This window comes from Necator americanus, chromosome II (genome assembly GCF_031761385.1).
Source record: "Necator americanus strain Aroian chromosome II, whole genome shotgun sequence".
NCBI lineage: Eukaryota > Metazoa > Nematoda > Chromadorea > Rhabditida > Ancylostomatidae > Necator > Necator americanus.
The window spans coordinates 4,591,731-4,605,411 of NC_087372.1; the positions used below are offsets into that span (position 1 = coordinate 4,591,731).

The 13,681-nt window shown below is 39.0% G+C and overlaps 2 protein-coding genes across 4 annotated transcripts; both read right to left on the reverse strand.

Annotated features, from left to right (window-relative positions):
- Positions 1–635: 635 nt before the first annotated feature.
- Positions 636–13,083, reverse strand: RB195_016851 (uncharacterized protein; the record flags this gene model as incomplete). 3 transcript variants are annotated; one of them, XM_064183583.1, is made up of 12 exons in its annotated part: positions 1,151–1,283; positions 1,347–1,465; positions 1,519–1,661; positions 1,758–1,911; positions 2,056–2,162; positions 5,369–5,581; positions 10,247–10,340; positions 10,393–10,535; positions 11,192–11,345; positions 11,485–11,591; positions 12,647–12,794; positions 12,862–13,083. In XM_064183583.1, the coding sequence occupies 12 exons, from the start codon at positions 13,081–13,083 to the stop codon at positions 1,151–1,153; spliced, it is 1,737 nt and encodes a 578-aa protein (XP_064039463.1). The 3 variants fall into 3 exon arrangements, with proteins under 3 accessions (XP_013305276.2, XP_064039463.1, XP_064039465.1); XM_064183582.1 differs by lacking the exons at positions 1,151–1,283; positions 1,347–1,465; positions 1,519–1,661; ... (1 more) ...; positions 2,056–2,162; positions 5,369–5,581 and adding exons at positions 9,491–9,601; positions 9,696–9,815; positions 9,906–10,032; positions 11,672–11,819 and having other exon boundaries at positions 10,222–10,340; positions 12,642–12,794; XM_013449822.2 differs by lacking the exons at positions 5,369–5,581; positions 10,247–10,340; positions 10,393–10,535; ... (2 more) ...; positions 12,647–12,794; positions 12,862–13,083 and adding exons at positions 636–695; positions 798–917; positions 3,273–3,312 and having other exon boundaries at positions 1,157–1,283.
- RB195_016852 (uncharacterized protein) lies at positions 5,298–5,642 on the reverse strand (the record flags this gene model as incomplete). Its single annotated transcript, XM_064183584.1, has 1 exon — positions 5,298–5,642. The coding sequence occupies one exon, from the start codon at positions 5,640–5,642 to the stop codon at positions 5,298–5,300; it is 345 nt and encodes a 114-aa protein (XP_064039464.1).
- Positions 13,084–13,681: the final 598 nt, after the last annotated feature.

Sequence of the window (13,681 nt, forward strand, 5' to 3'; positions counted from 1 at the left end):
GCTTTACGGCATCTGACGCAAGAATATTTATTCTCAGACGTAACCAGTGAAAATGGAAATGGATTGAAAGAGTAGAGATCTCTTAATGTGATAAGAAGCATAATGAGAGAAAAAAGAAAATGACTGAATAGATGACACAATTTACCAAATGTCAACTCCGAGCTTTCGCTGACGTTTTTTTATGGTAGATTATTTCTGCCGGAATGTGCGAGAACGTAGAAAAACTAATTACTTACATTAGAACTGCTCGATCTTAGAAAAGTTCGGATAATACGAGTAGGATCACTGCTTATTGGAGACTAAAACAGTTGAATATACGAATATGACGACTCACGTATCGTATTAGTTGTTCATTTTCGAGCTAGCTTTTTGTTGTCGCAAGAATTTGAAGTTGGGGTATAAAAATAATGCAAACAAACAGAAACAATGACAAGGAATGACAACAAAGACATATTGGTACATTTCTAGTAAAGGTATAGAGTTATTTCGACAAGACGCTGTTTGAAAAAGCTCCTATTTTCAATTGGCGTCAAAAACGGAAATGTGGCACTTCCATTCTTTCTAAACATTTTCACATACACCGAGACTGTGGAAGACTGATAGTGACAAGAAGTAATGTAATATCTAGATTTCCTCTACGAACATTTCAGTTTGTAGTTTGGATCTGGCCATTTGCGATTTCTGTTGAATTTGACCTGGAAATTCTCAGCAACTAATAAATAATTGATACAAACGTTTTTTTTTTGATAACCTTAGACCATAATGCCAACAGTAGATCAAAAATGAAAAGAACTAACATTGATCATATTTGAATAGTAGTCCGTATTAAGAGGTTGATCGACTTGTTTGAGAAATGTGCGATTGAAAATCATTTCATGAACGCATTCCACAATGGCGTAGTCAAACTCAGGCAGCATCTATAAATCCAGATTTCACTTTTTCTCGGGAGAAGATGAGAATTTTTGCGGTTTGGACATGGAATTCAACGCATAGGTGACCGCATATATCTTATTATTTCGTTTCTTCTTTTTTCTTTTTTTTATTTTTTGCTTCACAACTCGCCTTATTTCGTGTACAAAGCGAATGGAAGTAAGGAAACAGTAAAAAGAGGATTGCAGATTTGATTTAACGTTGCTGTCTGCTCTTGATGTCAAACCTTATTCGCCATTAAATGTGGATATTGTGAAAGAGATTGAAGATCCTCTATTCCAAAAATACAAATAGATTTTCTCGCGTACTGTGACTTGCACAACTCATTTGTACCATAGATCCATAAGGAGAGCCTAAAAAATATCCCCCGTTATCCACATGTAAATAACTACAAAGAAAAAGACAACAACTCTCACCGTGTTACAGATGGTGTTTGTATACCGTTCATCAAGCATTCTGAAGTGAATCGACCAGGCATATCAAGTTCATCGCTTATTTGTAAAGATTCGATCAATATTTCATCAACTCCAAATGGCTATGAAATAGGATGAGAGCTTCAAATAATGGATTCAGAGAAAATTTCATTACCTTTTCATTGAGTTGATTTATCAGAGTTGTTAGATTAGCGATATTGACCAACCAGTCTACAGCTGCACGGCTGAGTGACGCTTGAACTGCACCTTTTGCAAATTTTATGGTAGCATTCAGTTGTGAAGATGACATTTCTGACTCTGAAACTTAGCAGTGAACATTGTTTAGGAACGTTTCAGTTAGCTTACTGACTGGTCACTACAATTTTGAAGAATTGACATCCTCGAAGAATGTACCGTTTCGAAACAGGTGTAGTGAGAGAGCATCCCATGACTTGTTGTGATCCCAACGGTCTTCTGGAGGTAGGCTTATTTCAACATCGTTAGCACCGTCTAATAATTTGTATATTTCTACCATCTCGTACGGTGATTTGATGATCACGTCGTGGTTCTGTAAAATTATAAATGAACGAGCTTATTTCTTTTTTGTTTGCACTATTAATCCACTCCTTGCTACGTATTATTAATCTTTCTTTCACCTCGTTTATAATGGATTTTCCCCTGGATCATGAAAAAAAAAATAGCATAGCGTTACCTGTAGGAGGAGAATGTATTCCCATCCTTGCTTTTGTAGCAAGAGTTGCATGCAAGCATAATGTGCATGGTTCATATAGTGTCCATACTCGTCGACATTGAATTCTTCTAGATGTATCCAGGATTAAATCTAACAGAATCAGAATCAGAGCAGAATCGAACATTTCTGATGTCAGATCTTCCCGAGCCCACTTACACGACTTTTAAAAATCTATCCAACCTACAAATAATCAATCATTAATCGAAGATTTCACCCCTAATGGCTGACTATGGTGTTCCACTCTCTTCAATTAAATGCTTCTTTCACTGTAGTCTTCGTAAATGAGCATCCATGATCACCATTTAGATTTTCCTTGTTTTTTTTCTTCTTGCGATAAATTAGAAAAGAAAGCAAATCTGTCACTATCATTATCCGGAGAAGAAATCTGCTGGAAATAAAGAGTTTGCAAAATTTGATACTGATACTTAGACGAGCTCGAATGCGCCGCATTGAGCGTAGATGCATACTGCAGCGAAGTGCAGTTCAAGTTGTTTTGCCGGATTTAATTACAACGATTTATCTGGATGATTCAGAAAAAACACATGCACTTTGCCCATTAGTAGAAAAAATTACATTTAAAGACATTACCCACGAACCTGACGTGGTATGAATTTCCGAAGGCCAAAGACTATAGGAGGACGTAGATTGCAAAAATGGGTAGGATCTTACTCATCTCTCCCTGCATCACTGCAAATAGATGGCTTCGGAATGCGGTTCCTTACAACGTCCTGTATCGCAACACGACACCCTAGCGTCCTGCTTCCTCCTGCGATTCGTGAAGTGAAGTGAATTGCCCACTGTAGCGTCCGAATGGATTTTCGACGAATAGCAGGCGGGGGCGGGTCGCAAGAGTGGTGCTTTGTAATAGAGGGCGTCGTAAGCAACGCATTCCGAAGCCGTCTGTTCACAGTGATGCAGGGAGAGATGAGTGAGATCCTACCCATTACTGCTGTATAGTCTTTGGCTCTCGGAAATCCATACCACGTCAGATGCGTGGGGTGATGCCTCTAATCATATTTCAAACCGCTAGGGGAAATGGTCGTTAGTGACTGAGAGCCGTACTCTCATTCTGGATCGCCCTGCGCTTGAAGTCAACTGCTCAAGCCAAATGTAAGTAATTGTGAAAAAATCGTACGGATAAAATTTCTTTATTTTAGCTTTGACGAAGCAAGACTCACCTTTTGTTATAACCACATTCGGAAAGCAAGTCGCAAGCATCTGAATGTTTGAGCGAAATACGCTGTTCGCTTTTAGATCAATTGAGTAACAGAAGTAATTTTGAGGATGGTAGCTGGACCTCAACTCGTCCTCTATCAGTTCATAATCCTAAAAGTTTGGAATGGGCCAAGACAACGAGATTGGAAAATAAATAATGCATTTCGTAATAACATCATCGGTAATGTTCTAGAAGCCAAGGAGCTGTATCTTTGTTTGAAAACGATCTTACAAAGATAGTAGTTAGTAAACAGCTTTAGATAAATTTCAAATAAGAAACAAGAGCAGGGTTGAACAGATCAAGAAATGTACTGCAGCTTGCTACCAATTATGACCTCGCCTTCATTTTTTTTCGCAACGTCCTACTCAACCCACATATCTCACTTCCCAAGTTAGTAATTATTTTTCTCAATATATTTGCTTTCTTTGGTGCTACTTACATCATGGTTCTTACAGCCTGTGATTATTGACTTTTTAAGACACCCAGAACGATTCGTTTATTGAAAAAGGTGAAAATTGTACACCTCTCTTCGCTCTCGGAACTTTCTTCCAGCCCTCTTTTTCTCACGGAGATATTCTCTCACTTTGATAATTTTTCCACGAAACTTTACTTTTTAAGAGAAAAGAGTCCAAAGAAACCCACCCTGTAGACAATTCTTGCTTGTGCTACCCCGAATGCCATCTTCTTCATGGGTCGTGGAGGAAGAACCCGTTTTCTGATTGTTTCACATTCGTTTTGCTCATGTTTAGGAAACAACACCGGCCGATTGATTCTCACAGACAATATGTATTCCTCAAATTCCTCTTCTATTCATAATGTTTCACTACCTTTCATTGAATCAAATACACTTACTAAATCGCCGCGTAGAACTCTACCACAGTCTACATGAGCTGTTTCAGTTCTTCGCAGGGGAATATAAGACGGTTTGGATGTTCCATGCTAGAATCAGATAGATTTCTTGAAGAATGCCTTTGAAAATGTTGCACTTATCTCTTAAACCCCATTCATTAATAAATAAAATAACAACAAAATCTTAGAAAATGACCATTGTGTTCAGCAAAAATCGTGGGAGAACCGCTGCTGTGAGTCTTCGTAGAATATTCTGTTTTTCCACCAAAGCATGCAACATTTCCTCAAGTTTCACATGTTCGATATGTGATTTGTTGACAAAGGTGGTTATCGGGCTTCTTGTTTTGTACTGCCGGCATTCTAAAATCTCAGCATTGGATCCATTTCATTTCAAAGTCGTTCAAGATTTTTATGCTGTGAGAAGTCCAAACGATCCGAAGATAATTTAACTCAAAGTGTTTTCGTAAAGCAAGCAAAAACATTTTCAAACGGACATTGAGTTAAAAGTATCCCTTGCGCTTACTTTCATTTACATGCGCTCTTCTTTAGAATATAAAAAATAAAAGAAATTTCCCTCATACCCTTCGTTGGTTGAAAGCGGTCGAAGGAATTCCTTATTTGATAGGAGTACAGAGCGAGTAACGATGCTATTGTGATCCCAACAAAAAACAGCTTGATCACATAAATGCATGTTGCATCCTTAACATTCTAATATGAGGGCCAGCTGACCGTATTTATTTAGCTTTCCAGATTTAGTCCATTTGGAATTTTTCTCTCGAAGACGTTTGTGGGACACACTTTTAAAACGGCAATAATCGTTTTTTTTTTTCAGTCTCGTGGAGAAGATTTCCTTTGATGTGCATTTGACACCACAAAAAATAAATCTGCTGGAAATAAAGAGTATGCCACTTTTAAAACTGATGCTTGCGCCGCAGAAATACTTAAATCTCTTCCTCCATCTGGGATTCGTGAGATGACGCATCAGATCATCCGTTCAATATGGTATTGACGAAAGATATTGATCTTATAGATACGCTCATATTTCCACCCCACAGGAAGTTCTCCGTCACGGACCCTAGTCTCGTTGCTTGAGGAATCCTTTAGCTTCTTGTTATTTTCAATCTTTTGGAGGGGAATATCACGGCTTATCAAACATTGTGAGGAAACAACGCGGAACGACCATGCTGATCTTTGTTCGGACAGATCTACCATTGATCAGCTGTTCATCGTTAAGACAGTGATCGAAGCCGAAGTATTCAAAGCCAATCAAAGCAGCTTTCCTGGATTCAGAACCTGCTCTCGACTTTTCTCGTCGGGACTGCCTCTTTAACGCGCTTATCGCCGATTGATTACGAGGAAACCAACAAATAACTGTTGCAGTTCGAATATCAGCTATACGTTCAACACCATTTGAGGTGGTAACTGAAGTAAAACAATGATGAGTACCAGACCCCTTCCTATTCAACTTTTCCATCGATGACATAGTGCAACCGACAAGTGTCCTGCCGACCTCGATGGCGCTAAAATAGCTAAAATAGCGCCATTAAGGTGCCGTTTATCTTGTCTCGAGTACGCCGACGATGTTGTTATGTTCGCGGAAAGTTGCAAGAACAACATAACATGATCGACAAGTCGTCAACCTCGTATCGAAGTTAGCTTCAGCCTATGAGAATGGAACTTGTGGATGCATTCAACTACCCGAGCTGTGTGCTGAAGAACAACGGCAGGTACGAAAACGTTATTCAGCAAATACGCAGTATTGTCGGTTTTGCATTCAGGTCCTTGACCAAGTGTTTGTGGTCACCTCCCCTCGTCCATGAAGTCAAGCTTGAAGGAATCAGCTTAGACGGCTTCTTGGCTACTTTTGGCCGGAAGTATGCCACCATGAAGATCTTTAATCGGAAGGCGACGGGGTGTAACAACGGATGACACGTAAGAAGCATCCACGTCTTGAATCATCGAAAAGAAAATCTTCTACAAAAAATCGTCTTCGTTTCTCTGGTCGTACTCTGAGGAGAAAAGCAGATTGCATTGTTCAACGTGTCTGAAGAGAAGAGTTCAAACTGAGAGAGCCCATCTGGAAGAAAACGAAAGTTTTGTGCTGATGTGGTAAAAGAGGACCCCAAGACATTCAGCGTTGATGGGCACTTGAGGAGAGACGTCAGGCGGAACGTCGTAATATCAGCCCGCCGATTAGGTCAGCTGAAGAAGAATTCAAGAATAGAATCGAACACATGGTAGAGGAAAGGAGAGGGCAGCAGAAGCTGAAAGTATTGAGTACAATAAGTTTACGGCATGTCTATCAATTTTTTAAAAAGTAGTTACGCGTGGCTTGAGTTGCGTCCTTCTGATTCAAATACTCTCTTACCTTTTCGACCTCGATTGCTCTACTTGACTCTAACCAACCAGATTAAACAGTCATTTGGTGAGGATACCAGCGAAATACAAATCTCTGCTGATTGCTTTTAGCGGCAACATTCTATCAGTATATCGACCTCCACTCTCTGTTATCTCGTCTAATTCTGTGTGATTCTATTCTAATGATATTTGCTCTCTTCACCCTTCTTTACGGCATCTACACTTGTTACCTTATTAATCTCTTTTTAATTCCTAGATTAAAGTGCTGTACGTCTATTTAGAAATCGGCAAGAAAACCAAAACTTTTTCCATCCAATTTATTCGAAAAACAAATGTCCGTTCTCGTAATGTTTCATAAAATCATCGTTGGCCAAATAGATCTCTGCATTGGCCTGTTTTGCAATGTGCAGGTGCTTGTCACAAAAAGAAATGTCCTTAATTCACGTGTCAATTCAATTTTTCAATTCTTCCCTTTACACTGCACAAAAATCTCGTCGTCCGACTATCGTCATGGTCTGATAAAGAATACCTCCCCTTCGAACTTGGGGAGCGAAAACACAGTTTGAGTTGTATTAGCCAGTTGTAACCGAATTGGGACCGCCGCAAACTGCAGCGATGGGTAGTGCCAGTAATGGTTTTGCCACGCTCCTAGCCGCTACGCTCCAGCGAAGCGCCTCGAGAGTACGCAATTGCGCACGTTCTTCATGTCATTTTAACCCGACTATAAGTGAACGCCCGTTAAGGAACCTAAGGGAGATTGCGGTCGACCCAATGGTTGCGATCGAAGTGGGATCATCGCTTCGTGCAACCGCGCTAAGCTTTACGTCGTTTTGACTAGTTTATAACATATGTCTGTACATACGGAAGGTGCAAGAAAGACCTATGTATCTGTTCATTCTGGAACACAACATGGGAATTTAAAACAGGAGAAAATAAGGAAGTACTGCCAAACTATGTTTTGATCCTCATATCATCAATATTCACAATTGATCGCTAAAATGTGTTTCCTTTCCAAAGCAAATCTCCTGAGATGAATGTACTCACTTGTGTGTTATATCCATACAATTAGGATTTTAGCATTAATTGTGTGTATTATAGCAATAGGTTTAAAAATAACACCCACCCGTTCCAGAAGCAAGAAACGCCTTGGTGATAAGACTACTTTCATTCTGTTTCTAAAATCCATAATAATAAATATATTTATGATATCATGTGAAGAGTTCATTGTTTTACGAACGAATACGAACATAAGGATTTTTTGTTCCAAGAAAAAAAAAAACCTAAGTTTCGTCTGTTTCTAAAATCCATAATAATAAATATATTTATGATATCATGTAGAGAGTTCATTGTTTTACGAACGAATACGAACATAAGGATTTTTTGTTCCAAGAAAAAAAAAAACCTAAGTTTCGTGCACTACAGCAATGACAACGGACACGAATTTTGCCCGGTTCTTGCTGCAATGAAAATAAATTAATAAATACTAAATATGTTGGTGAGACATAGTAAGGTTATGTAAATCAGCAGCGAAAAGACCTGAGAAACGGGGTGGAACTGTGAGAAGAGAAAAAGACCTGAAAATTAAAATGCAATGGTCACAGAGGAGATCTTGAGGTCAGATAATTGCCAATCTGCAAAAGTCATTGCAAATAACGTACAGGATGATCGGTATTTCTTCGATAGAAAAGAAAGAGATGTGGAGTCGCGTTTTTTTTCCCCGTCGTTTTTCATAATTCGGCTCAATTTTATTTTTGTCACTATATCTGAGCATTAATAGATTTGTGAACACAAGACCTATTTCCTGACTTCAATCCGAATCCCTGAAACCTAAAGCCATTTCGTGAAAGAAATTATCTGCGGTTACACAATAATAGGCCGAAGTCCCAGCGACAAACCGTAAAACGTATCGCAACAATGAATAACGATGAAATTATGATAAATGTTAAGAGAAAGTGAATTTTCAGGTATGCGCTCTAAAATTGACGCTCGTTTAATTACACTGTATCATTCCGAATGATCGCATTGACACGGGAACTGATCAAACAATTGTTTAAAGGTGCGTCAATACTCCACTCCGACATATGTTTATTCAGATTGTTGATCAGAACCCCATAGGCTAAAATGTTACGCGAAAATACATCGTTCTAGGTGTACTTTTGACGTATGTGTAGAGCAGCGGTTAGATTTTTCTTATCGGAGGTGTCTCCGAAACACATATCTTGCGTATTCTTCACGGATATATGTAGGTGGTTTTACACAATACGGGATTTCCTTGCACGGAACTTATCCTGCATATTTGTAGATGGGACCTCATTTCTGATAAGACAAAGGCAAGAAGTTCACCTCTTAATCTTTAATTGGGGCTCGTCTCTACCAAAAGTTCACTACATGACATTATACATTATAAGCTCTAAAGGGATTAATTATTAGGTGAAGTAAAAAGCAGAATTTCAGAGTCTTCAATCCTTCCGTAACTATTTTGAGGATGTTTTTTTTTCTTTAGATAAGGAAAAATTCATTACCGCTAGCACATAAGTGCAGATATCATTTGGTAAGCGTTTTAAATACAGAACAGAAAGTGACTACTTTTATGGAGTCCCAAGGAGCGTCCAAAGGAGGTGCCAAGGAAAAGAAAGAAGAAAAAAAAATTTTTTCGCGCTGTCCAAGACAATTTGGTAGCCTGTTAAACTGAAGTATTTCCCTTGTGCAAGAAAACAGAACTGTGTGTTCGTGAAGACCCCGCAAATGGATGTAGTTGAGTCAAGCGAGCGAGTATATTGTAAAATTGAAGTATTGTTTGTGCCAGGAAGTAGAATCTTTTTTGTTTGTCTAACACAAACGATAAAAAATCAAATAATTTATTGATGATTCATTCAAATCAATTCAATCAATTCAATTCAAATCATTAAATCGAGAATTTCTGTCTTTGTGTTCGTTGCTTGTTGTCTTGTGCAACTTATATGTACACTGATCTCAGACAACCACTTTGGCTCTCGTGTAGCTGTCATCAATTTCGTCCTGTGATCGTACACAGGTCAATTTGAAATTTGAAATTGGTCGTTTACGATTTCTATTGTATCTGACCTGAAAACTTCATAGTATCGTGAAAAAGATGAAAAAGTAGTTTTACTACTAGGAGAAATTGCAGTTTACGATAAGTTTTAGAAATCCCACAAACGTTAGGCATGTTCGCATAGTAGCTCTTATCCAGCGGATGATCATCCTGGTTGAGAAAAGTACGATTAAAAATAACTTCATGTATACATTCTATAATAGCGTAGTCGAACTCCGGTAACATCTGCAAAGTATTTAAGAATTTTAAAAAACTCCTTCCTAACTTGCCGCTCAGCCTCCTCCTTGACTATTTCCATATGCTGTACGTGCTTACCTTATTTGCCATAACGTGCGGATACTTTAAAATTGAGGGAAAATCTTCTATTCCAAAAATGCAGATGCTTTTTCGGGCATATCCAGACTTGCACTTTACATTTGGTCCGTTCTTCCAAGTTGATAATCTGAATTTTTTCGTCACTAGATTTGTTTCCTTCCAGAATCCGAGGATTCCCAAGCACTCGTTTCATCTCACTTCCCTTTGTTAGCTTCTTCTCAGCAATTCGATTTAAAGTCAGCTAGATGAAGAACTGTACAAGAACCGTTCTGTGGTGGTAAAAATAGCGATGATATCAATATTTTCAAGACCCCACCTGCTGATCGAACGTGTGTCTTTACCTTGTGAAAGACAATCCGAGGTGAAACGTCCAGGCATTCCGAGCTCTTCATTCACTTGAAGCGATGCCATCATAATTTCATCGTAACCGTACGTCTAAAGTAAAGCAAAATACGGTCTTTTTAAACGGATTAAGAATTGTAGTTACTTTTTTGTTGAGCTTCTCGAGTATGGTAGTGAGATTAACTGTGTCAATCAACCATTGCACCGCTGCTCGAGAAAGAGATACTTGAACGGCACCTTTGGCCAGCTCTATAGTGGTGTCCAGTGTCTTGGAAGATGTTCCTGACTCTGCAATTATTCCAGTAAAAATTTAGTTTTATAACCTATATTATGCTTTAAATTCTGTACAATTTACGATTGGATTTGGATTGATTCTGTGGAAACACTCGCAGAACGTCGGAAATCTGAGGTGGTACGAATTTCTGGTGGAGTATTCGTATACGGGATTGTAGATTATGGAGAGAAGAGTGATTCCGCCCACTTCTTCCTAATTGCCGTAAAAAACGGCCTAGACGATACGGCTTCAGGCGATCCGGCGCGCTATTTTCTACAACGAGTTTGATTGGAGCGCGCCACGCCGCCTTGTGCACGCGCCGCATCTCCCGGATCGTTTTTTACGGCAATTAGGAAGAAATGGATGGAATCACACCACTCTATCATCTTTTATCCCGTATAAGGATACTCCACCTGAAATCTGTACCACCTCAGATTCGTTGGGTGACGTCTTTAAACAATATTTGAGGTATAACGTGATTTACTTTACCTAATTTAGGTAAGTCAAGTTAGTTATACCTTAAATATTGTTTATGGTGTTATTATTTAAATAAGACTGACTCACCACGATCGGAAATGTGAACACTTAACAAGTTATAAAGTAAAATCTAGTCACAAAAGCAACTTTTTTGAGATTTAAAAATTGTTCAAATACGAAGGAGGCCAGGTACCGTTCAGAAATAATTTCAACGAACGAGGAGTCCATTTCATCTCGGGACTGCAAAGTTCTTCCGGACATCGACTAACGTGCACGTCGTTTGCTCCTCCCAATAACGAATATATTTCGACCATCTCATATGGTGATTTAATAATTACGTCATGATTCTGTAGAAAAAATAAATAAATCAATAACTGCTGGTCGAAGGATAGGGCTTTGCGGCCTAATCAAAATCTTTTATCCTTATGTCGTTTTCATATTCTATTCTGAAATTGTGTTATCCACACTCTGTAAATAATTAATTACCTGAAGAAGTAGAACATATTCCCATCCTTTTTCTTTCAGCAGCATCCTCATACACATGTAATGAGCCTTGTTCATGTTATATCCACCTGCAGTTACATCAAATTCTTCTGAAAATATGTAGGCTATATAAGTGAAGTCCATACGCGCAGTAATAGTTACTTTTGCAAGGATTTTATCAATCGAGAACCTGGTGTAATTAAAATGTTTGAGAAGCATCGTGCAAGCTGACGAATATTGAAACGAAATGTTTCGTCCGCCTTTCGATCGATAGAATAACAAAAATTATTCTGCGGATGATAACTGGATCGCAGTTCATCAACGATAAGATCGTAATCCTGAAACACTTCTACTTTTTTTCTATTTTTTCCATGTTTCCTTTTTTTCCTTCTACTTTGACTTCCAAGAACTTCTAACTTGCTTCCGCCGTGTTTGTCGTATCCATACAGTTTTAAACACTACATTTGTGTTGTAAGTTTTTAGAATTTAAATTGAATTAAGGAAAAAGGTACTGCAGAGCATCACATCTTTAATGTAAATCGATAATAGGGTAATAAAAAATAGTCCTGTCACCTTTTTAATTTCTTCTTCCTTATTATTTATTTGGCAAACAATGGGAATCAATCAATAACATACATAACCGCAATTGTTAGCCACTGCAGTGCCCCATACAATGGGCAGATTATGGATCTCCTTCTTCCAGAACCGAGGAGGCTGGAAATCGAAGAAGTCGACGACCTTTTGACTAATGTTATCGAGCTTGTTGAAAGATTTCCTAGCTTAGGAAGCTTCAATGAGTCGAAATAAGTAGCAGCAGAGGGAGTTTTGCAGGAGAATACGAAGGATGGGGTACTGTACTCCAGCTTGGCTCTTTGATTTTTTGATGGGTCTCCTTAGCCGTATGGGGTCCCGTGTTGTAATGAAGAAAATGCACCAAAGCTCGTCTCGGCGCCTTTTCTTCAACAGCTTCTGCGAGTTTTTAGAACTGCGTGGTATCACAGACAGCGATGACCACCTGTCCTTGCGGAAGCACAGCTCGTAGTACCCTATCCCGGAAGCAGCAAGGAGGGCCTTCTAGAAACATGTCCAATTTACAGGTCCGATGTGGGCGGATGTTCTCCTCGAGGGTATTACAGTGCACGATGTGAATTGGAACGAACCCAACTCTTATCTACAGTAACCAGGTCTTCTTTGACAAGGTCTTTCGATACAGACGGAGAAGAGTTGGACAGATGGATAACCGGGTGTACCGCGTGCCATCCGTGAAGATATGAGGGATTCATCGAGTCAGCGCTTCTTCTGTAGCTGAGGACCTACAGGTGGCTTAGAATAGTTGTTTGCGTACACCCAAGGAACACCTGCAAAACTGCGGGTGCTAACCTGCTCTTTGGCAACGTCGAGAATGACACGGTGTGGAGACGTACTCCTGATCCGGGATTTCTCATCAAATATCATGTTTTCTTTTGCGAAACAAGCGAACAAGAGGTAGACAGTCCTGATGGTAGTGGTATCTTTCCTCAATGTGCTATCGATGTTGACTGCTGTGCCACGACCCCATTGATAGAAAATGATGGCTTGAAGCTGCTCTTGAGAAATTGACATCGTGGATAAAGTTAATGAAGGATAAACTACTCTACGTACCTTTTGCGGAGAAACTTCGAGAATGTTTTACAACCACCACATTATATATTACGGATGGTGCGGATTAAGAATCAAAAGTTTTAGTCTTTTCGAAAACTTTGATCTTACACCTTTAAAATTAGACATATGCACTATGTACCTTCACTTAACCTTGCCCTGGATCTTGCAGTCATTAGAGAGGGATGAAAACCCCGTTGCTACGAACGTGACCGTTATTTTCCAACACAATACAAAGTTTTAATTGGACTGGATGGATGTTGTACCTTTCTTCTTTTTATTTCTTAAATATCAGATTCAGGGAAGTTTAGAGACTAAGAAATCGAGAAATCAGAAACGGGAATTGTCTATCCTGCTGACCAATCTGCACCGATATATGAGACTATTTTGAAACAATTATTGCATTTTGTCACCACACAACTGCCAGGAACATACACTCCAAAAATTCATTCCATTTCACATTGCTTTTAATTGTTATTGCCAAAAAAAAACAAAAAAAGTTTCCACGACCAAAACATTTCTTGTTTGAAGTTAACATGGTGTACGGATATATTTATCGTGT